The sequence below is a fragment of the Coturnix japonica genome, chromosome 1 (assembly GCF_054131305.1).
Source record: "Coturnix japonica strain WE chromosome 1, WE-NBRP24, whole genome shotgun sequence".
In the NCBI taxonomy this organism is placed as follows: domain Eukaryota; kingdom Metazoa; phylum Chordata; class Aves; order Galliformes; family Phasianidae; genus Coturnix; species Coturnix japonica.
The window spans coordinates 1,092,968-1,116,606 of NC_140663.1; the positions used below are offsets into that span (position 1 = coordinate 1,092,968).

Here is a 23,639-nt window from a genome sequence, read left to right on the forward strand (position 1 = left end):
TATATATCAATTGGTTTTAATACAATGTGATATAAAAAGACTACTGGAGAACCAAAAGCATTATCTATTCTGGATATCTATGATGTGTCTATGTTAGACATAATCATCCATGTCTAATATCTCCAACCCAAGCAGGACTGTAGGAACTTTAGAAGAGAACTTGAATTATATAAGCATTTACAATGATGAGTTTAAGTCTAGGACAATAAAAAATAAGAATTAAAAATCAAATAAATAACCAAAACTCAAATCGCTGTCTTAAGATGACTGTTGTCATCTATTAAAATGGTAATTTAAAGGAACAGGATCAGACTGTGCTTAAGAGAAGATCATATAAACAGAAAAAGGCTTTCAGTACATGGAGGGGGCCTGGGACAGCCTATTCTAAAAGAAGAGTCAAAGCAAATTTGACCTGTGTAAGAAGATAGAGAGGATCTGTTTTCAGTCTTTTGTTTCTTTGTTTGTTTGCTTAATTATCCTACTCTACTTTTCACTGGTAATAAATTAATCTTCCCCAAGTCAAGTCTGTTTTGCCTGTGATCATAATTGGCGAGTTATCTCTGTGTCCTTATCTTGACTCATCTTATTCTTTTCATCTTATTTTCTCCCCCTCTTGCTGTGGAGGAGAAGCTAGGGAATGGGAATGGTCTGGTGAGCAACTGGAGGCCAACCAAGGTCAATTTAGCACCAGTTCAAACAATCTAGAAGTCACAAAAGTCAGGAGAGAGTCATCTTGGATTTACTCAGGACCAGTTACAAACGCAGAGTCAAAGTCAGTATATCTGACATTTTGTGAATCACAAAATCATTAAGGTTGAAAAAGACCTCTCAGATCACCTCGTCCAACTGTCCACATATTACCACCATGCCCACTAAACCATGTCCCTCAGTGCCACATCTATATAATTCTTGAAAACCTGGGCAAAACAGATGTTTAATTCACTAGCTGAGGAACATTAAGGGAGCCATAAAAGAGAACTGAGTAAATCCTAAAGATGAAAAGATGATAGAGATTCCAGAGACACATTATTTGAAAATGGATACTATTAGGTTCCTTTGAGCTTTTCTCACGCAAACAGAAGTGGGATCTTCTACCCCCACCCCTCCCGCCAAAAAAATAATTGTATATTATGAATACAAAAGTATTAACAAATGGAATTCATGGATTCCTCAACAAATTCATGGATTTACCGTGCGGATGTGAAACATCATTCATATATAGCTTTGGCTAAGAAAGTTCCCAAAGAAAGATGGGTAAATATGCTAGCAGAACAACCACTCATCACTACTTCGTTTCCTATCCTCATTCCCTGAGATGACCTGGTCACTCCCAGAGACAGAAGAGGAATCTAAATGGAATCTAACGTGACACAAAACAGCATCTCTAGGTTCATATTTTTGCCTTCATTTTTACTTTCTTCTTACCTGCACAGGATTTTTTAAAAGACATAAAGTCCTGAGGACTGGCAGATCTTGAATATATTCAAGTTCACTCAGCTCAGCGATCTAATTAGCAACAAAAACAGAACATAAATTAGTGGCAACAGAGTCAATGATAACTATGGGAAAAAGAAAAGAAGTTTTTAATTCCTGTTCCTAAAATCTGGAAATCAAGATAAGTGGTTATACTCACAGACTGGGTATACATGTTAACTGCATTCAATAAGGCATTTTCAGCCACAAAAGGCAGACAACTTGGATGTTAGCTGGAGAAGCAATATAGCACGGTAATTTTGAACCACCTGCATTTTCCCCATTCTTTCATACGTCAAGCCATAACACATTTAACTTTTATGTGGCTGATGTGCTTAAGTGAGGCAATTCTGCAGTTATATTTGTGCTTCATGACTAGAGAAAATAATTCCTTCTAAGGAGATTTTCTTTTCACTGGAGCTCAAGTTCACTTTATCTAACTTGCAGCACTTAACTGAAAAGCATCAGCATACTTATTCTTTCCTCTATGTCCAGAGGGTAATGCGTCCCACTTAACATCTCATCTATCCACAAAGAAAACCTTGGTTGGCTGCACTCAGCCACATCCATTAAGCTTTAGAAGTTAGTGGGACTGACCAAAGCTTTTGTGCCCAAAGTGAAGTCAAGCCAGTGGTACCCAGTGAACAGTTGTAAGGCAATCAGTTAAAACAAAGTGGGTAAAAAGGAATTCCTACTGACTTATTTTAGCCATCTGTAAATTAATTAGCCCAGATCAGCCACTTAACAATTTCATTTTAATCAGTGGAAAAAGACAGTTTCAGAGGACATAACCAACACATACTGGGATAAATGGAATTCTAAAGATACTAATTTTCCTTCAAACGCTGGAAGACTGAACCATCCCCAGTTTTTAGTTAGCTTATGGGAGGTTTCTAAAAATATAAAGATAAATCTCAACCACACCGTATTCAATATTCCTTCTGAGGTAACAAGCCCACTGCAGAACAATTTTGACTAGGTTGTCATTTGAATGGATTTACCAGATAAGTCATTGAAAACCAACAGGTCATAATTGAAAATCCCTAAGTATATACAGGTTATATATGGGGCCCCCAGCACAGGAAATATGTGGAGCTCTTGGACTGGTCCAGAGGAGGGACACTAAGACGATCAGAGGGCTGGAGCCTCTCTCCTGTGAAGAAAGGTTGAGGGAACTGGGCTTGTTCAGCTTGGAGAAAAGAAGGCTCCCAGTTGACCTCATTGAGACCTTCCAGTATTTGAAAGGAGAGTATAGAAAGGAGGGTTATGACTGTTTGCAAGGGTGAATAGTGATAGAACAAGGGGGAATGGTTTTAAACTAAGACAGGGGAGGTTTAGATTAGAGACTAGGAGGAAGTTTTTCACACAAAGGGTGGTGATACACTGGAACAGGTTGCCCAAGAAGGTTGTGGATGCCCCATCCCTGGAGGCATTCAAAGCCAGGCTGGATGTGGCTCTGGGCAGCCTGGTCTGCTGGTTGGTGACCCTGCACAAAGCAGGGGGGTTGAACTAGATGATCATTATGGTTCTTTATAACCCAGGCCATTCTACAATTCTATGATATACAAGAGAGCTACATTCTACAGATAAATCTACTGTCCTCATTGGCCTGAATGACAGCACGTAGAATACTTCCAGTGGGACAGTTCCACCTTGTGGAGGCAGAACAGAAATAAAACACTGAATGTTCTGTTCTGCATCTGCTGACTGGACCCACAGATCTGCAGAATATCATGTCCACCCAGCTCTCCAGAGACACCAAGCAGCTGGCATCCTACTCCCACCACAGATGCGGGCAGACCAACCTAACTTTACCTTGGAACAATGAGTTCCAGTGAGAACCCTTAATGCAGCTTTTTAGACAGATAAAACTTGAGGCTATAGCAATTGTGCCAATATTCTCTTTAAATTATTCTGCAGAAAGAAATGTTCAAAAATGGTGACTCATTAAACAGCTTCAACAACATCATTAACAGAGGTAGATTTTGATGAGGCAAAATTAATAGCTTCTACGTGCCATGAAGAACAGTGGAATCTATATGAAGCAGTGGAAGTAGCGTTATTAATACTAATAACAACTACACCATTAGATAGTTTCCTGTGTAATTTCACACACTGATGTACCTTGAAATGTCAACTTGAACACACTGTGAGAAAAAGAATTCATAGAGGATTGTACTCCTCTTATAAATGTTTCTTGTGTGGGGAAAAATTACAGGAAATGTTCAGTTCCTACTTTATTTTGTTATTTCTCATTTTCTTCTTTATTTATTTATTTTTTTTTTCACACGCAGATCTATCTTTGATGTCAAAATGATTCATGAATTGACAGTCTTTTCAGTTAGAGACTCTGGGAACTCAATATCAAAAAGATTAGGTATACGTAGCTTGGGTTTCAAAATTCAAATACAAATGAGTTGGATTGTATCATTGTACTCCCTGTGAAAACCCTGCTGCAGAACAAAACACAATTTATAACAGAGTACATGCAGTTCTGCCTTACAGAAACTTTCCACTTGAGAGCTCAGAAGAATCTGTGGTCATAAAATTGGGCTGAGAGATATTAGCAAACCCTCCCGACAGTAGAAACGCTGTGATGTAAGTAAAGATCCTCAGGAATAATCGAGCTGAAAGAAAACCACCAATGCTCACCTCTATCATATCTACTCAAGGGAATTCTGTTAGTTCTTTATGTACATGAGCACTAAATAAGACAGAAGTGATCCTTACATAACGATAAACATAGAGATGTCAAATAAAGCCTTAGGAATATACTGCTAATCAACATGTGAAACAATACTGGAGCAAAACACCAAAGGATTTGGCATCTTTTCTAATATTTCTTTCTTGCAGTATTGTAAGATTCATTGTTTCATGTTTCAAGGGATTGGATTTGAGGAGAAACAAAAAAGGATGCATTCTCAGAAAAAGTTGAGATCAATATTAAATATGTTACCTTGTTGTCCTCTAGATTGATCACCTCTAGTAGATCATGTCCCTCCAAGCCTTCTAGACTAGTTATTTTATTGCTAGAAAGGTCCAGCTTCCATAGAGTTTTCAAGCTATCCAACCCGGTTATCTTCTCAATCAGGTTAGAGCTCTAAGAATACAAGAAAACATATAAAGTCTGATAAAAGTTTTACAGATGGGAAACAACATTTCTGAGGAAGAACAGCGTCCACTTTAGCATTGAGAATCCCATTACAAACAGTCCTTTTATGCATTGGCTTCATCATGAGATGACACATTGCAGCTTTCCATACTCCTCAAGGAAAAAAAACCCAACTACCTTCCAATTAACTTATCTTCTGCTCACCTTGAATAACAGCAAGAGACAATAACAGTCTAAAAGGAGCTCTAGCATTCTTTTCGAGATAATACTGCCTAGAGAATACTCTTGCCATTAACAAACTCAAAATTTAGAAAATATATATATAAAAATATAGAACACATATACATACATAAAATTTCCCTCTAAATTATAATGTATGTTTACCTTTATGATTAGAGAATAAATAATGAAAATATTGAGGTAGAACAAAACAGTACCATCTTCTTTGGGCTACAGGCAATCTATAAAATATCTTTAGGATACAAAAGTTCATTAATATGTACAAAATGAAGACAAACTATTTGCTGCCAGTGACAGCATGCACAGAAATGTTCCAAAAAAACCCCAAACTACCTCTCCTGTAAGTTCACCTGGACAGGAAATGACCCAAGCTTTTGAGAACTCAAGCAATTACCATTGTTTTATATTGCTTCCAAACAAGATACAAGATAGAATGACTATATTAATCGCAGGACACCAGATGGCTTCACTTCTCAGGGCCTCACAAATCCTATACTTATTCCTGCTATTAACTCTAAACAGATACAACATGCACGATTCTCCTCTCATCTTTGTCTCAGTGGCTACATGTACCCAGATGGCCTCTCAATATGATTCTCTCCATATAACCTTGCAAGTTTTATTTTCCCATCAGCATCACCTTGTACTGAAATCTTAGAAGCTTCATACTCTATTTATAAATATTTAGGAACTGTTGAAATAAATAAGCCAGCTGACTCTAATGTTAATCCAGTTGTGTGTCCTTGACATTTTTTCTGACTTTTAAATCTTTAATTAGGTTATTAATAGCATGGAGGCTCTCTCTTCCTGTACGTTGTTAGACCTCCTTAATAAGATAGAGCTCAGAGTTCTAGTTGCAAAATGCTATGCAAGAGCTACACACTAAAAATTCTGTGAACAAAAGACATTTGTGTAGAGGTCCTTTCTTGCTAAGCATAAAATTCCTAAGAGTCCAGTTCATTAGAGTTGCACTTGTTATTTTTTGCAAGCTTAAGCAGAACAGAGGCTTTTTTGCAATAGTTAGGCAGTATTTAGTTTCTGAAGTCTTTCTTCCAAACTTCAGACCTTTACTACTCTTTCAACCTGAAAGCTCTAGGGAAAAAAGAAAGGGAATCTGAATCAATGAGAAGAGAGGGGGATGACTGCCCACGGAAAAAGAGGAACTGCATCTCATTCTAATTAGTAAAAGAAAATGCTATGCTAAAATCTGTCTATTTACATAATTTTCACATGACTATCTACTTTGCTAATTAAAAAAGACAAGCAGTTGGATAAATAATCGTATCAGCATGTAAGAACCCAAACTGAAGAACGTGTTCATATTAATAGGCCTTAGCTGTTAACACAATCTCCAAAGCATTTTACAGAGCAGATAACCATTACTAACAGAATTATTATTAGGACTTTTAACAGATGAGGAAATCAAGGTACATGAAGGCTAAGCGAGTTAGTAGAGAAAAGAGTTATTTAGAGAAAAGATTTTCCTGTCAGCTCAGATTTTCGTATTCTTATAGTTCATTCCAAAACTTCTAGACAAGGTTTTGCCAATCTTATCCACTAAAAATAAGGTGAAAAAACAGTATTATTGCCACTGAAGGCAATAGAAAGAAATAGAAATCCATTAAAAATATGCTGCTGAATGATTTTTGAATATATTATTCAAAATATACAACTGCCCACTTAGGAATGTGAAGGCCTGTACCAAAGCAGCAAAAAGTATGAGGGACAATCAGGCAGTGATGGGCACAGACCTTACTTCTCTTCTACATCAATTACTACAGCACCACATAAAAAAAAATCTTTAAAACTGTAAAAGGATTGAAAAAGAATTTCATACTTGAATAAAGGATTCATTCGCTTCACCTAAAATATTTATGTAGGTGCTTAACACTAATGTAGCAGATATGAACATATTTCTATGTATAGCTTCTTCATACCCAGATTTAAATTACTATTTTAAAGTACAACTAGAAAGTAAAACCTATTAAGATCTAGACTTGTATTTTTATGGCAATTGCATTAAAAGTAGATTTTGCTTGTACTTTGCAACCTCTATACTGATAGAAATGCTTGGTGTTAACATTTTACTAATGTGGAACAGAGGAATACTGAGATAAATACCTTTCCAAGACTAGAAAAGGGGCCAGATGCACTCAAAGAAGTGTAGGCATTGACTGATAAAGGTCTACAATGGGTTAGTTAATCCTCAGCAGTCTTTATAACCAACACATAGCAAGAGATGCTTCCAAGGACTGATGCACCTTGCATTAAGGGAGACGTCATCCACTGAGGATGAAGTTAATGCAGTAGCTTAGGTGTCCATTTCTCTCCACTGATTTCTGAGACAGCAGAGAATGAGCTCTAATGCAATAGTCTACACTACAGAAATCTGAAACCAGATGAGATAAATCCCACTACAAATCTAAAATATGCTCTATGTTGTATTGCAATCGTAACCTGGAGCAGGTTGCCCAAGGAGGTTGTGGGTGCCCCATCCCTGGAGGCATTCAAAGCCAGGCTGGATGTGGCTCTGGGCAGCCTGGTCTGGTGGTTAGTGACCCTGCAAGAATTGGAACAGGCTGCCTTCACTTTTATTAAGGTCTTAATATATTGATAAAGATTGACAGCACAACAATAAGAAATACTTTCTTACCAGATCAAGTATTCTGAGAGGTAAATTTGCAAGGCCACTGATTGCAGTCAGTCTGTTGTGTGACAAACTTAGATGAGTCAAACTATAACACTTCTCCAGTCCTCTTATCTCCTCTATGTTATTGACTTCATAAAGGATTTGTAATTCAAGGAAAATAACTCGATGCAAAAAATCATAGCAATAATTGGTGGCCAGTAGTTGGTGGCCACATTACTCACTGGGGTTGACGTTCATGGTATAGGGAGCTGGACTGGACTGAATTTACCCTCCCCTTCTTTTTGGTGGGTAAGTGTCAATGTGGAACTACTGATGTGAAAAACAAGTGACATAACCAAGCAAAATAGCCAGAACAAGCAGGACACAGAGAAATGCCTTTAGGCAACCTCAGAAGAAAACATTTTTTAATTGACTCGAGATAACAAACTCTGCCTGCTAAAACAGATGAGTTCTCACTCTTATCAAGCAGTGGACAAGTTATCTGGATTTTTTTTCTTCTAAATCCAAATGATATCGTTAATCTAAATGAAATGTAAGCTTAGACAGTGCCAACATAATCCTCTTTAATAACCATAACCTTACACTGTTGTTTTTTTTTCCCTTAGCTGCCATCTTATACGAGGACTTAATTATATTCTACCTCTAAGTTCTGCACTCACAGGCTGAGATAGGAAAGGAGATGAGGAGAAATGAGCTGGTAAGCAGAGATTTTTCTTTTCAAAGGACCTCACTTGGCTGTCTCCTACACTTAGGCAAGAAACCAGAACCGTGTGCCGGCACTGATAGCTGACAGATATTCATTGATGCAAATACAGCAAGGGACTGCTCCTCTTTCAACTGAGGAGGAAAAGCTTTAGTGAGCTAAGAATTAAGGTCGATATGAAGGAGATCAACAAATCATTCACTGCCAGTAAACACAAGCACCAGCCTGATTTGAGACGAACAGGTTTAAGCCATAAGCATCAATATGAGGCAGCAAATTGCTCAGCACTAAGAACTAATATAATCAGTTTTCTAACAGCCCACTAGAATGCCTTGTCAGCTATTATCACCCAAGCTGTCTCCTCTCCGGTTTGGGCAGCTTCCTCCTTGAAAACTCATTTATACTCCTGTCAGGTGTGCTTCTATGTGCACCTGTCAGAAAGAAAGTTACAATGACCTTACCATCTGCATTAGAATTCATTTAAATATGGTAAGGAATGCTTAGTTGCTGTCAAGAAGGAAATGCATGCCAAACATTTCCACGACTGCATGATATTTATTATTGTTATTACTTTTTTCATTTATGATTACAAAGAACAGCTTGTTTTGTCTGCCATGTCTTCCGTGAGGAATGCTTGACATGGGTTAGGAACAGTGTCACTTTACTCTTCTAAATTCTGTCCTCATTTGCCTCTATTTCTGAGAGTCCCATTATGATCGTGAACACTGAAACAGCTTTTATCTCTATTACATTGGCATCAGTGCAAATTAAGAAATTGAAGACAGCATGCTGTAGCATTCCAACCAAATGATGAAATACTGATTCAAATCCATAATATAAATATCTGTTCTTTTTTCCTTTTCATTTTTGTCACACACACACACATAGATATGTATAAATATATATATATATATATTGCACTGTGATGGAAAATTAGAATTGCAAAGGAACAGCATCTCAATGCCATTTTCTGACATGAATTTTGTCACCTACACACCTTGTAAAATGTGTGAATAAGGTAACCTGGAAACCCTGCAAATGCTTTATCTGTTCCTATATTAAAAAGACATTGTACTAATAGTGCTAGGTAATGGGCTACTTCAAGGACAAGAGACAGAGAGGAAAAAAAGCCTGCAACAGCCTGCTGACTTCTCCTTTTCAGAGAGCAGAACATCAAGATGCAACTTATGAAGCAAAGAGGAAAGGGTCACAAGGCTTCAAGAAGCAATTGTACATGAGGCTACGCAGCACTGTGAAGCTCTAGAAGAGTCTTCAGAGAAGCATATATAATCTATACAGAGACTAAGAGCATTATGGACAACCTTAGAAAAGTAAGCAATTGCGAAATTCTATCTGCAGATCCATACTTATGTGATTTCTGCCACAATGGTGTTTTTAGTCTTGCAAAATAAGAACCAGTAACAGTGTAGTATGTATGTACGCCTTGTCCCTGGAGTTGTTCAAGGCCAGGTTGGATGGGGCCCTGGGCAGCCTGGTCTGGCATTAAATGTGGAGGTTGGTGGCCCTGCCTGTGGTGGGGGGTTGGAGCTTCATGATCCTTGAGGTCCCTTCCAACCCAAGCCATTGTGTGACTCTGTGGTTCTGTGTAGCAGAATACTCTGCCTCTCTGTGTGTATACAGTAGTATACTTCAGGAGATTTCCTCTCACTTAAATATTCTTTTCATTAGCACTAAACAGCCTTGCTCTCCATAGAGCCTCCATAGGTCTTCAGTAGCTAAGACTAAGATTAACATACATATACAAACACCTTTAACTCATTAAATTAAACTCATTAAATTAAGATCAGCATCTCAATCAGCTTCCTTCTAAAGAAAAGCATGACATGAAGGAAAAAATACAAAGAACTACTTGGAAAAAAGTTGTTCATAAAGCAAACAAGCAACATTTTTTTCCACTCAAATCTCCATAAAGGATACAGTCCAACAAGAGTGTAGTTAGCGATCGATATGCTGACAAATCTTGCATTTTAGGTATTTGATTGTGTGAAAAATCTACTTCCTAAAGAGAAAGGAAGACAAAATCAGTTTTCTTTTTTTCACCACTTGTAGATGTCTTGTGAAATTAAATGGCTGTTATATTAAGCTTGTGATCAATGATACAGAAGTTAGAAGAACATCAATGTTAATACTGGGACCTAAGCAGGAAGGCTCATTTTTACAAGAAGGAATTCAAAATGACTTTTTTCAAACAAAGTTATCATTGATGGTCCTGCAAGTATGCATATGTATTAAAAATATACCTTCCCATGGAATGCTGAGGTTCAGAAAGTGTAAGAAAACAGAAGACTGAAACATACAATGTAAAACACCCAGACGTTTGGAAAATATACTAAAATGTCAAATGCAACCAGAGAAGAACAAGGAAAGCTCAAAAGTTGGCTTTTGCACACATTCAAATACAATGTCGAAAGTTTATTAAAAAAACCACACAAAAGCACATATATAAAATGCATCTTTTTGCAACTTACCCTGAGATTTTTTGGTGGCTTAAAATCAAAATATGTAGTCAATTCATTGTTGGAAGCATTCAGTTCTAGTAAATAAGGCATCTGACTGACACAAGAAAGATCTAATAACAAAACAAATGCACAAATGCTTTACATGAATGCACAGGTAAATGCAGATGTCATCATGTCAGAATGTGATAATTATGTTCAATGGCAACTGAAAATCAGCTTGTGATTACACATTCAGAAAGCAGTGTTTGAAATGCAGAAATAAAATATATTAACACCTTGTACTAGAAAAAAAAGATCATTACTAAACATCAAAGAACAAATATTTGAATTCCACATAAAATCTCCATTAGGAAATGTATTTGTCTGTAAGCCAGAATATAGATTTGTATTCTAATTCCCTTTAAAGTAATAGAGAGACTTCTACTGCCCTAACTTATTAATTATTGGAGAAAAGTATTTGAGTCTTTACTGACAACTAAAGAATGAGTGCTACAAAGAAGTCCATGCTCAGCTCAGACCTAGGCTTTTACTAACAGTTTGTCTGTAAAACAGACAAGTGCTGCCTTATCAAAGTGCTGCTATGATACAACTCAGCAACTCAACTGAAATGAAATTGAAAGCAATACTGTAATGGGATGCTATTACAGCTCATTTGTTTTCATGTAAAATTAAAAAATGAGTTGGGGGTATAGGGCAGAGGAAAGGAGCAGAAGACAACAGGGTTTACTTCAGTCTCCATTAGTTATCTCTCTAAATCTAGTGTACTATTTGTTCTTTGGTCAGCGATGGAAAACCTTGAGGAAGCCCAAGGCTTGCAAAATTGTACCAGCCATAATTTTACACACTGTGACATTTGTATGTGCAAAGTCTCAACCTTAATCTTGTACTGACATGCTTGCTTGCATTTTAGTTGTGGATAATAAACTGGACAATAATCTCCATGTTCCCACTGATAAGCATATGCTGGTGCAGCTGTCTGAGCAGTCCATACATCATCCATGAGAAGACTGAGCCATTGACTCAGTCTGTAGAGCCAGCATAGTTATGCCATTAAAATGTAGACCAAGGTTTGTGATATTAAGCCTACATGGTACGCTGCATTTCTTATCTTAAATGATTTCACAACCCAAGAATTTACTAGTGTATTTATTACATACCATTAATTTTATTAGATGAAAGATCCAGCTTCTGTAGGTGAATGTATCTGGAGAGAATGTTAATGTCGCTCAACTCACGACCCTGGAAAAATAAAGCGAAGAGACTTTAATAACTAACTGTATAGCCTCACCTTTCTCTCTCAAGAGATATGAAGTATCAGAAGACATTGAAGACATCCTCCAAGGTCCCTCCAGCTGGATCTCTCTGAACAGAATGGCAGAAAGCAGACCATATTAGATCAGTAGACCAGCCACAAATGGAGATGATATCATAAGAATACTTTAGAACACAACCATGACACAGCTGCAGCTAGGAAAAGTGCCACAAAAGCAAGGCTCCATAAAGAGGTGCCTACAGCAAGAAATATTTAAGGCAATCATCTGTCCAGAAGACACTGAATGCAGCTTTCTTAGATGTTTAGTATGTTCTTCTGTTTTTATCTCTAGCTGATAAAAGAATGAAGATACATTTCCACGCCTGAACATGGAGCACAGAAAAACATTACTACTGTTGCAACTAAGGGAAAAGAACAGTATTGATGTGGCTATTGTGAGCAGTAGCTGTGTTGTGTTTTATGATGTGTCCCATGTATGGGAAATTGATGGGTCGAGAAAATTTTATTTCTTAAAATTATTTTACCAGGCCAACTATTTTCTGTTATAAAGAAGAAAACTTTGAGTGGAAAAGCACTTTACAATGATACTCTTCACTTATACTTACTGAAAGTGACAGATTAAGATAAACGTATTCAGTACCAGGCGCTGAGCGCCCCAGCTTGTGGAGACCCTCAGCCACAGTGTCTTCATCCAACACTCCTTCCAGACCCTCCTATAAAACACCAGAAAGGAGGGAACGGTAGAGGAATGGGTTTAGGGGAGATTTATGAAACAAAATTCCAATCTATAGAATCTAAGAGCAGTAACTGGGAACAGTTTAATATAAGACCTCAATCAAATGCTGCTTTAAGCGCTCCATCACCTTGTTAAGGCGCTACACATTAGGAAGAGTGATGAATAGAGCCTTCTAAGCTGATAAATAGAAACACGTTACGTACTAAGTCCAGGCACTGAAAAAGGTTCACAGTCAATCTTTCCAATACTTTTTTTTTTTTTCTGTTGAGATTTTTTTTTTTAACCTTCTGATTTACAGGCTCAGCATTAAGCAGAGGTGTTGAGCCATGAAACTCACAATGATTATGGATGTTAACATCTCAGCGAATCAGCACTAACATAACCCCCGTGTTGTACCCCAATACATGCATTATTGGAGGCCCCTTACATTTGTTCAGCATGAGCAGCTACTGCTGCTCTTCAGAGAACACTCTTTGCCAAAGAGGCTACTTGACAGATGGCACTAATGAACTACTGTGTAGATTTAATGAGAAAATAAGCCAATGGCTTGTGAAATTCCTATGAGATGGGAGAAGTCACATAATGATCCCTTATCTATAGACGAGAATAAATAATGTTTCCAGGGGCAATCATTTAAATTATTACACCTATATGGTATAGCAATGTTGACTGCAGAGATATTTTCATGACTGCTGTAGCAGTGGATGTGAAAGCCCAGCCAAGAAGCTTGGTCCAGGAGCTTATTTAACCTGAGGGCTGGGAGTATATGCAAGAAAGGGGCTTAATTTGTTAATTCATATTCATTGGGTTAACTAATTATTCCATATTTTAGTTTGTCTTCATCTTCATAGAAGGAGGCAATACAAAACACTCTTGGATAAAGCAAGCATGAACAGGGACACTAACAAAAAAAAAAGGGAAGCACCAAAACATCCTTTTCTCTTGTTGTGGAAATGGAAAATCACATCGTTTTGCCCCCATCACCTCCCCAGTTTCCCCCCCCTACACACACACAACTACCCTGAGAGATAAGGAGGGAAAAGACACTGTCCCTATAGGCACAACCCCTTCCCAAAGAGCTGGGCAAAGCTCTGAGCTCAACCTCTTTAGGCTGCAACTCCTCGGGCTCATCATCGCTCTCATCATCGCTCTCATCATCGCTCTCCTCCACTTCATCCTCTTGGTAAGGGGGGCTGTACTTCAAGCTGGGCCCCTCGGAAAGCCCATGGGACAAGTCGTGCTGGGGGTCAGGAGATGGAACAGACAGTTCCTCTCCTTCCTTCTCCTCGATCCCCGCCATGAAATGTGAGCAGAGAGGCAGATACAGCTGCGTTATCAGCGTTCCGCATCCAAACTCAGCCCTCGGCTCAGGCCGCCGCCATCTTGTTTACCCTCTCGTTGTCATGGAGACTGGGAAATCACGGGTTTATCAGGCCGCCGCCATCTTGTTTACTCTCTTGTTGTCATGGAGACACGACAAATCACTCCCATCCCATCCGGGAAACCCTACAGACAGCCAATCAGAAAGCGGCGATTGGAGCGGTGCACGCTGGGACTTGTAGTTCTCCGTAGGGGGACAGACGTGCCGCAAAGCATGTTGGGAGTTGTAGGCGCTCTCCTCAGCCTCCCTCCTCACACAGCCCATTCCTCGCTATTCCAACTCCTTTGTGTGTTGCCCCAATACAAGCTAAACCAGTTTAATATGGGAGCCAACGGGTCTGTGCTGATTGCAGTGGGTCTCCAACAAAATAAAAAAGGACATAAAAACCTCCTTATGGACACCATCCGCTGAGTTTTATCTCTGCGCTTCAGGGAAACATTATGATAACCGCAATAAAGCTACCCCAAATTGCCTTCCTTCATTATCTCGCCGGCCATTAAATGTTAAAAACCTTAATGAGATTTACTCTTTTTTTTTTTTATTCACTAAGCTCCCTGTGCCTCCTCCCAGAGCCCTCTGGGCACAGTGGCTGCCCTGCAATGGATGCTCTCCACACAGGGCTGTGTTCAGAGGAGGGCAGCAAAGGAACAGGATGGAAAAGCTTGTGGAAAGATGGCAAATCCTGAAGGGAAAGGCTGAGTCCTGTCAGGATACAGGTTCTAAAAGCCTCCTCTCCTCCTGTACAGGGAGGCTTTTAGAACCATAGGATCATAGAATCAAATGAGTTGGAAGGGACCTTGAAAGGTCATGGATGTGCTAGATGTGCTCCAGCAGGTCCATGTCTCTCCTGTACTGAAGTTTCCATATCTGGATGCATTATGCCAGGTGAGACCTCACCAGCACAGAGTAGAGAGGCAGGATCACCTCCTTTTCCCTGCTGGACCACGCTTCTTTTGATGCCAGAGCTTCAAAGTCAAGCAGGAGCTGTTGAATGAGAGCAGGCTTCCTAGAGAGGTGGGTGATGTGCCATGCCTGCCAGTGTTCGAGAGGTATTTGGGCTATGCCCTTAATAATATGCTTTAACTTTTGGTTAGCTTTGAGGTCGTCAGACAATTGGACTTGATGATCTTTTAGGTCGTTTCCAACTATCCTATCCTATCCTATCCTATCCTATCCTATCCTATCCTATCCTATCCTATCCTATCCTATCCATCCCATCCCATCCCATCCCATCCCATCCCATCCCATCCCATCCCATCCCATCCCATCCCATCCCATTACTCTACTTTACTCAACTCAACTCTACCCTAGTCTACTCTATCCTACCCTACTCTACTCTACTCTACTCTACTCTACTCTACTCTACTCTACTCTACTCTACTCTATTCACACCCTGAGCTACAAACAACATGGGAGGTCTGACCCCATTAGGCCAGTCACTGTTCCCTGGCTTCCCACTGCCTTCCCCATTCAACAGAAACAGAAGAACCATCAGCCAACACACAAACAACAGACACTCAGCATGTATCTTCTCTCTGCAAACCTGGAACACCACTTACATGGACCTTTATATTGCACAAGCCTCTTGTGAGCTTTCTGGGTGTAAAACGCTGCAGTGAAATAGGACAATAGGAAAATAACATTAGCTGTGGCTGGGCTTAAACCAGTTTACATGCATGTACATGCAATACCTCACCCCAAATACCTCTTTATTTCTCATAATGCACAGACAGGTTAACATTAGAAGAGTGGTGGGTTGATGGGAGGTGTGAAGGCAGCTGAGATGCTTGGATTAGTGTGCAGTAGGTTTGCAGGAAAGATACTTGCCTGAGCTCCAAGCTCTCCAAGAGGCAAAGGCAACATGTAATCAAATTAACAGCTAGCTGGGCAGCTGGTCCATGTAAGATGGAGATGGAGATTTCACGGGAACAGATGATAAAAGAAAAGGGGGCAGGTCCAGACAGAGTTTAGATGGGCTACCATCGAGACTGGAGCACTGCCAGCGGGGCTAATGAGTTCTCTGCATGGAAGTCTCCCAGAGTTTATTTCCTACCATCTGGAAAATGCCTGCCCTTCCAGTGGGATTTGCGGTGATTCAGACAGGAGTAAGGGTTATTAAAACCTCAGAACCACACTTGTCCTCTCTCCTTGTCCCCTCCCCACCCCATCTGTTTGGCTTGGTGTTGCAGGAACCGGCTGCTGGCTTATACTCTCTGAGTTGAAACAGCTTCTTTAAGACCCTGCTCCATGGAGGATGGCAATGGGAGTGAAATGAGCCTTATGTATTTTGGGGCCAGAGACAGATTGTTCCTGAATGGGACTGTTAAAAAGAAAAAGAAACAGATCTGAAAACGCTTAGGTGGTAAAGGTAGTTTTGGTGGATGCAGAAAATGTATGGGGTGATGGGAAATGTCACCCTTCCTGTGCTGCACCCCTGGTCCAACACAGTATGTCCAGCCAGGAGGTTACCTTAGATATGACATATCCTACTGATGTTTGAGGAGTCATTAAAAACAAGAGCTGTTCAAAGAATGTCCTTCTATCATCAGCTGGGAAAGAACTAATCATGCAGATGAGAGACTTTACAGTTCCCTTAAATGCCTGGGCTTCTCTTCTGAGTGATTAATGAGCAACAGCTCAGTGTGTAGACTCAGTTATTCATAGCCTCATCTGACATGATTCTGTTCTTCATGTGAGAAGGGGAATTTCTGGATGCACCAAGGAGAGATAAATCTTCTAGACTGATATTCAACCAGGGAATGAGAACAGAGGAGGAAAAGACAAAGGGCAACCCACATCACGGCCAGCCTGGCCCAGTGAAGATCAGCATTTTGAGGTGGCCATAGTGCTAAAAGCATGTTCAAAGAGCCCTCACTGCATTCAACTTCTCAAGCTTAAAGCTCAAGGTAGGGGTAGTAGTAGTTCAGATAGGTGAGGAGTGCCCCCAGTTCTGCTAATGAAGGAGAACCCATTAATTTGCTGATCCCAGATGGCCTGTTAGTGTCCAAGGGGACTGATGTGGCAAAAAAAAGGTGGGAGTTAGATATTCCTTAGACATCCAGTCTTATGTTGCTGCATTTCAGATGCTGTGTGGCTGCTATGTGAATTGTTCCCCAAATTCTCCTGGTTCTGGAATGGCAAACACTGAACTGAACATGAGAAAATATCCAGAATTTAAGCTCTAAATCAGCAGTTATTACCCTAATAAACCCTTCCCAATATCGACAGAGGGAACATTTAATACTCAGAAGTGTTAACGGCAAACGCTGGCCTTAAACACATTGATTTACAATTCAATTATAAAAACAATCAGCTCCCAGATACGTGCCACATGCAAAGCAGATTTATAGGGAGCCCTGGCACTCTGATAGCACATTGCAGTCACAAAAAAACCCATGCAAACTCTCTTGGTGATTCACTGATAAGTACCAGGCAATAAAAGGACTCAGCTGGATGAACAAGTAAAGGGGAAACCTGAAATGCCGCCAAGGTGCTCCTGAGCAGCGGGAGAAGCAAGGTGTAAAGCAGGCGCTGTGCCACTGAGATCCAACTTCAGCCAACTTTGCAGGCGCAGCTTTTCGTGGTGATGATGGGGCACAGCTTTGGAAGCGCTTAACACCAGTGGGTGTGATTCAGGCTGCTCTTTATTTCTCCTTCCTTCTCCCCAGGCCTGCTTTTCCCTCTCCAGTTGTCGGCGATAGCTGAGTGCACACTGAATTGTAGCAGCGGAGCGATTTGTCTGCGCCAAATCTATTTCATGCTGCAATTCCATAGAGGAAATAACAAACACTGGAGTCCGAGGCCCTAACAGTCCAATTTTCTCCACTGATTGCCACTGTGCCTAAGCCTAACAGAGTAAATAATGAACACTGATGCAATGAACTTCCCAATAAATCGCTCCTGATGAATTTCAGACAGGTCACCCAAAAGCAAATTTAATGATTATATGCTGGCTGCAGCCACCTCATTTTTATTATTTTTTTTTTCTTTTCTCTCTTTTTTTTTTTTTTTTTTTTTTTTTTTCCCTGGCTCAGTTGCGAGCTTCAATCAGCAAATGAGGGAACAGAAAATAAAGTAAAATGCCTCATTTCTGAGCACGTTTCCCATTTGAAGAAAAAAAAAAAAGGTAAAATGTGAACTGCAGGGCACACACAGCTTGGGTAGACAAGACGGATTTGCCCAGCAATGAGAGCAAGGCTGATACCCCAGGGACCATGGCCTGAAAAGCATCATTTGACTTCCCCGCATCTCAGCTTCCTTTTGAGTTTATCATTTATCACGGCTGTTCTGAGTACAAACTCTTCAGGGCACAACATACCCTGCGATGCACATACGCAGCAGTGGACATCCAGCTTTGCCTGAGGCTCAAGTTGCTGCTGTGATATAATTGATATGGGTCACTGGGTATTTAAAGTGCACTGGGGGAAAAAAATAATGAAGCCTGGGGTAATAAATTCCTGAAATGAGAGCACAGTTAGATTCGTGGCTGAGGTCTGTAGCGATGAATGAGGCTTGGGCAGCATAGTGTGTTCCTGCTATGGGAATTAATCCCCAATACTAAAGATCAGTGTATAAGTGACCACTGCTCATTTGTGTGGCTCCTCCATAGCTCAGCTCAGGAAGGTGTCTCCATTTCCCCCTTCAAAAAGTTCCCCAGTTGCCTAAGAGCAATAGGGCTGACATTACTGCAATGCTAATTTCCTCTTGGCAGCTCTCCTCTGCTCTCTGAGTACCCTCCCCTTTATTGCCATGTACCACATTGAAAAAGAAATTTGCAATTATGACTCGTGCTAATAAAACAAAAGTGCAGCCAATAAAAGGCAAAAAGAGAGACTTTGTAGAATGACGGCTCAGGAAACCTTTCCAATAGCACTGTCTCTCAATGCTGCACTCATCACATCTATGGCAGCTTATGAGGTTGAAGGGACACACACCATAATATCTCTGGCCCCTGTGTATATATGTATGTATATATAATAATTTATATGCATAGAAATGTGCGTGTGCACATCCATATAGTTGAATATGCACTTGTTGATCAGACAGCTTTATATTCTCCTTAATCAAGAGGCTGCCAAGAAGGAGGAGGTACTTGGGAGAAGATGAGCTGGTGACTGATACACAACTGTGGCAGGAACACGAGCAATTTACATTACCTTCTATGTCTGGCACAGGCTTCAAAACAGCATGATAATTAAAACCCAGTAAAGATTACGAGGCTGTAAAGGGGAAACTGTGAAACCCTCATGAACTTTTACAGCTCCCATGAAAATATTTCATTTTGTGGTCTGGAGGAGTATTTCCTTGTCTCTTTAAGCACTAAAGGGCCACAGTCATATAACAATTACTTTCTAAGGGCTGCTGGAGCTGATAGCATTTCACATTGCATTACAAACAACACCCCAAGGCGCTGACCATAAAACACTGTGTCTTGCAGGGTTACACGAGGACTGCAAAACCACTGTAGGCAAGAAGTGGTGTAGAGAACAGAACAGGAAATGACACCTGTGGTCTCCTAAGAAAGTACAACACTGAGGATGGGTCCTTCTTTCAGGGCAGAAGGGTATGTCACCCTTATACAGTTGTATAACGGATATGATGAGTACAGTGTTAAAAAGACATCTGATGAGACAGTGTGATCTCAAGAGCCTTTCCAAACACCTATTTAGAAGCCACTCGTGTCTGAGTACTACACTTGGGTTTGGAGCCCAACAGTGGCTCCAGATGGGCATGAACGTGTGTGGACCATGCAAGAGGGTAAGCCAACGTGTTGTCTGAATAGTTACTTGCTTACTAAAACAGCTTGACTCTACCCACAATAACAGCTTAACGAACACAACATGTTCCCAAAAGATCTCTCCCCCACCTACTCAGTTCTCTATTAGTGAGAGAAAATTACAACAAACACCAACATTCAAGTCAAACCCTGTACAAGGGGACTTATTTGTTCCAGGCAGGTTTGGTGCCAAAAGAACCCCCTCACTGCTTACCTTGTTCAGGTGTGTTGTATCAAGAGTGTTGTTGCTGTGACATCCCTGCTATCTGGAAACATATATATGGTGTAATTACCTCAATTGCACTGCCTCTCCTCTCTTCATAGTCATGCCATGCTGTTCTTGCACCTTGCAGCCCAACAAATTCCTTCTCAAAACTCAAGACAGTGAACAGACCTGACCCGGGACTTTGTATTTACTGCTTGTGGTGGCGTGATGGACAATGTGATATGTAGTTCAAAGAAAAATCTTATAAATAATTTACTTTGGAAGAATATAGACTCCTACATTTGAAATTCTCTTGTTTTCATATGATTTGTCGTGGCATCTACCAGCACAGCTGTTCAGTGGGTGGAAAATGTGGACTTCAAAGCTTGAGATCAGCCATGTAAAGATGAGGCAGTCTCAGATTATTAAGCAACTAGAGACAAACAGAATCTAAAATAGTTTGACTCTAAGCCACAATAGCCCTCACATGCCTCAAAGGGTCTGAAATCTAACATTTACCATGCAACTTCTTTTCCTTCCTCCCATGTCTGGATGCATAACTGGCTGCTTTCTTGCATCCTCTCTGCAGCACATCTTGGATGTCACAGTTACTGAATACAGAGCTCATGTGTTACCCCAGGAAGATCCCAAATCATCATACATGACCACGGTGGCTGCTCTCCACACTTACTCGTGCAAATTTCTCATGGAAAAGAATGAACTCTTGGATTTAATGGCCAAAACTGACATGAAAAACTGAGTTCATGAAAAAAAATGAGAACAGAAATCAGAAGATTCTTAACAGTTAGAACTACCAGGTTCTACCTTTAACACAGAGCTTGTGAAGCTTCTTGTCCAGTCGGACTGTGGCAGCTGGGAATTAGACTGGTTGAATCAGAAGACCACTTCTTGGAAGACAACACATGTCTTTAGACCTGGAAGAGAATCTTTTCAGTACCACAAAAGTTCTTCAAAAACAAAGCACCAGAGCCTTTGAGGAGTCCCCAAATATCTTTTAATTCTGAAGTTTCAAGACAAATGCACAAGCAGTTACACAGCTCAGAGAGAACCTATCTCAGAATGTGAAACCCAGCCGGGTTGGCTATTCACCTGACAAATACAAGTGCAGTGTATCCTTGGTTTGGAGAGCTGACATAAACTTATCAGCCCTAGTGAATAAGGAATATTTTACCAGGCATGTACAAATGGCCAAGGCAGGACAGAATGGTGACCTGAGCTCTCTTCATACTGCAGAGCTGGAATGTGCCCTACTGCCCTTGCTGATCATTCAGTGCTGAGCTACTGTGTGTCTTTCCAGCACATCAAATGGTGATTAAAAAATATCTTCAGAGCTGGGCATACTCTAAAGATATATTCGGAAAAAAAGAGAATTAAGTTCAGCTATTACCTTTATATTGACAATTTTCTCCTACATTCACTGTCATCCAGTGCAGTATGAGCTGCAGAAACTGATGCCATATGGCTCCATGATAATGAAAAAGTAAAAGTGGAAACAAATGGTCCCACGTTACCTCCCATTACGAGAACTGGCTTATTAGTATCTGGAGGAATAAGCTACTAGATCTCTTTGCAGTGGAAACAGCAGAAAACTAAATGCATCTATGACTGTCACTGCAAAAAGTACTGGCAAAGCTGAAACAGGCTTCCTGTGCAGCAATGCTGTTGGAACAACTTCAATATCATCACGATCCCACATGTTACCAAAATCTCTACCAGGATGCCTGTTCCTCCTGCAGTGCAATAACTATTGGGACAACATGTTAAGGAAGCATTATGTGATTACACATCAACCCCAACCCCAAGAAACCCCCCAAACTAAAGTTTAAATTGCATTTCCTTTCTCGCTAGCAGACCGTCACCCAGAAGATACATTCTTTTGCCATAAATTATAACAGAAACACAGAAATCTGGACTTGCAACCTGACAGCCCCTGCTGCTCACTGTGGCTGAGCAGATTAAACTGTGGTGATTTTCTTGTCCTTGGTGGCCTGTTTGATAGCAGCCTGCTCACAAATGATCTCCTTCAGCCTCTGAAGCCTCATGTTCTGTGTGGTTTGGTCTCCCACACCCGTCTGGCTTCGATGCAGTAAGTTCAGGGCATAGATGTATTCCAGCTCTGTGTACTTCACACCTTGATCCACCACCAGGTTTAAGAGCTCATCCGCTGTGTTGTAGAGCATCTCATAGTACTGCCTGGAAAGCAAGCAAACAATCACTCTGGTGAGAATTGATATTTGATGCTCCAGACCTTTAATTCTATAGGATATCATCACTGATTATTTTTTATTCAGCAATGCCATGAGCTGAGAAGGCTGCATCAGGTGCTGGACAAGCAGAGCACAAAGCAGAGCACATAATCCTATTTAACACAAAGTTAATATGAAGTGCAAAATCACATGGGAGCAAACCTCCTACTTTCCCTGCTCCCAACACTCTGCCATACTCAAAACACAAATCATGTGGAACTGAGGGATCCTCTTTGCTGATTGTTACCTCCAACTAAGATGCCACACATCTATGCTCTGTGCCTCAGTTTCCCCATCTGTACCAAGGAGAAAGATCTCTTGCAGGTCTGTGGTCCAGATAATACCAACAGAAAAGCATCCTGTCCAGGGGAAGCTGTGCAAACATAACATTTTACAAAGCTCCTTTAGGCAAAGGGGGTCCCAAACCTGGGCAGACCCTTCAGAGTCAGGGATAAGGGGAAGCTCCCCCATGCTTCTGCTGGAGAAGGCTGCAGTCTAATCCTTAGGTCACGGTGGGATCAATTATTTAAAACCCAAGGGAAAGAACTCCAGGAAAAGTTATCACCTCGTTCCCTCTCTCTGCTCTTTGACTGCATTAAAATAACAATCAGGGCAAACATGGCAAAAATGCATATTAAATTCCTCTTGTTCTTTACTTTGTGGGCTCTCGGGTCTGGCTTAGCTGTGCTTTTGCAGAGCATGCAGCGTGCCTGCAGACTGCAAATCACTGCTGCAATGACTGTAACTGGCTGTGACAAAACCATGTGTTTGCAGCTTCTTGGGTCATGCCTGGTTGTGTGGTCAAGGCTCCTGGGCTTCAGAGCTCTGCATTTTCATCCCCTCTGTCTCCATCTAGACATTGTCTGCTGCTGTGAGCTGAGACTTTGCTCCTGTGACTGAAAATCTGAAGCAACATCACGGCTATCAGAGACCAGGTGGGATGAAGGACTTGCACCTAGAGGAAGGAGAGTCCAAAACCATCAATTCCACGTACAAGGACTGATAGGATTTGTGTTCTGTGGTCAGAAAAGAAGGAAGTATGCTTGTACAAGTGAAGGTACACAGAAAGCACAAGGAACAAATAAAAAATAGCTTCCGGCTACAAACAATAAGCTGAAAAACCAATCAAGCAGTTAGGCTCCACACAAATGAGATATAAAGTCCTGAAACTGAAGGAGGATGAGTTCTCCAGCATCACCAACAGCCCCAGGGGACTCTGAGCTGGGCTCTGGTACAAGGACACATGGCTCTCCTTAAGAAGCAAGGGAAAATTGGTCAGGCTAACCTTTGCTTCTTGAGAACACAAGATATTCTGTGATTCTCCAATACAAGATATTCTCTGA

General features: G+C 40.6%; 2 protein-coding genes across 5 annotated transcripts in view; both read right to left on the minus strand.

Annotated features, from left to right (window-relative positions):
• The window catches only part of LRGUK (leucine rich repeats and guanylate kinase domain containing), a 44,691-nt gene extending 30,603 nt beyond the window's left edge, over positions 1-14,088 (minus strand). For 2 of the 4 annotated variants that reach the window (XM_015860235.3, XM_032448801.2), the window contains exons 1-8: positions 13,770-14,087; positions 12,537-12,644; positions 11,816-11,897; positions 10,668-10,768; positions 10,117-10,198; positions 7,479-7,603; positions 4,430-4,573; positions 1,426-1,506 (exon numbers count right to left, since the gene is read on the minus strand). In XM_015860235.3, coding sequence (XP_015715721.2) covers positions 1,426-1,506; positions 4,430-4,573; positions 7,479-7,603; positions 10,117-10,198; positions 10,668-10,768; positions 11,816-11,897; positions 12,537-12,644; positions 13,770-13,967 — 921 coding nt within the window. In that variant the 5' untranslated portion in view covers positions 13,968-14,087. Of the gene's footprint in view, positions 1-1,425; positions 1,507-4,429; positions 4,574-7,478; positions 7,604-10,116; positions 10,199-10,667; positions 10,769-11,815; positions 11,898-12,536; positions 12,645-13,769 lie in introns of all 4 variants that reach the window. The other 2 variants (XM_085511634.1, XM_015860300.3) reach the window with 2 other exon arrangements.
• Positions 14,089-21,021: 6,933 nt separating this feature from the next.
• EXOC4 (exocyst complex component 4) overlaps positions 21,022-23,639 on the minus strand; it is a 375,161-nt gene continuing 372,543 nt past the window's right edge. Inside the window, exon 18 of the mRNA XM_032448867.2 lies at positions 21,022-22,243. Within this exon, the coding sequence (XP_032304758.2) occupies positions 22,006-22,243 (238 nt within the window). The 3' untranslated portion in view covers positions 21,022-22,005. The remainder of the gene's footprint in view (positions 22,244-23,639) is intronic.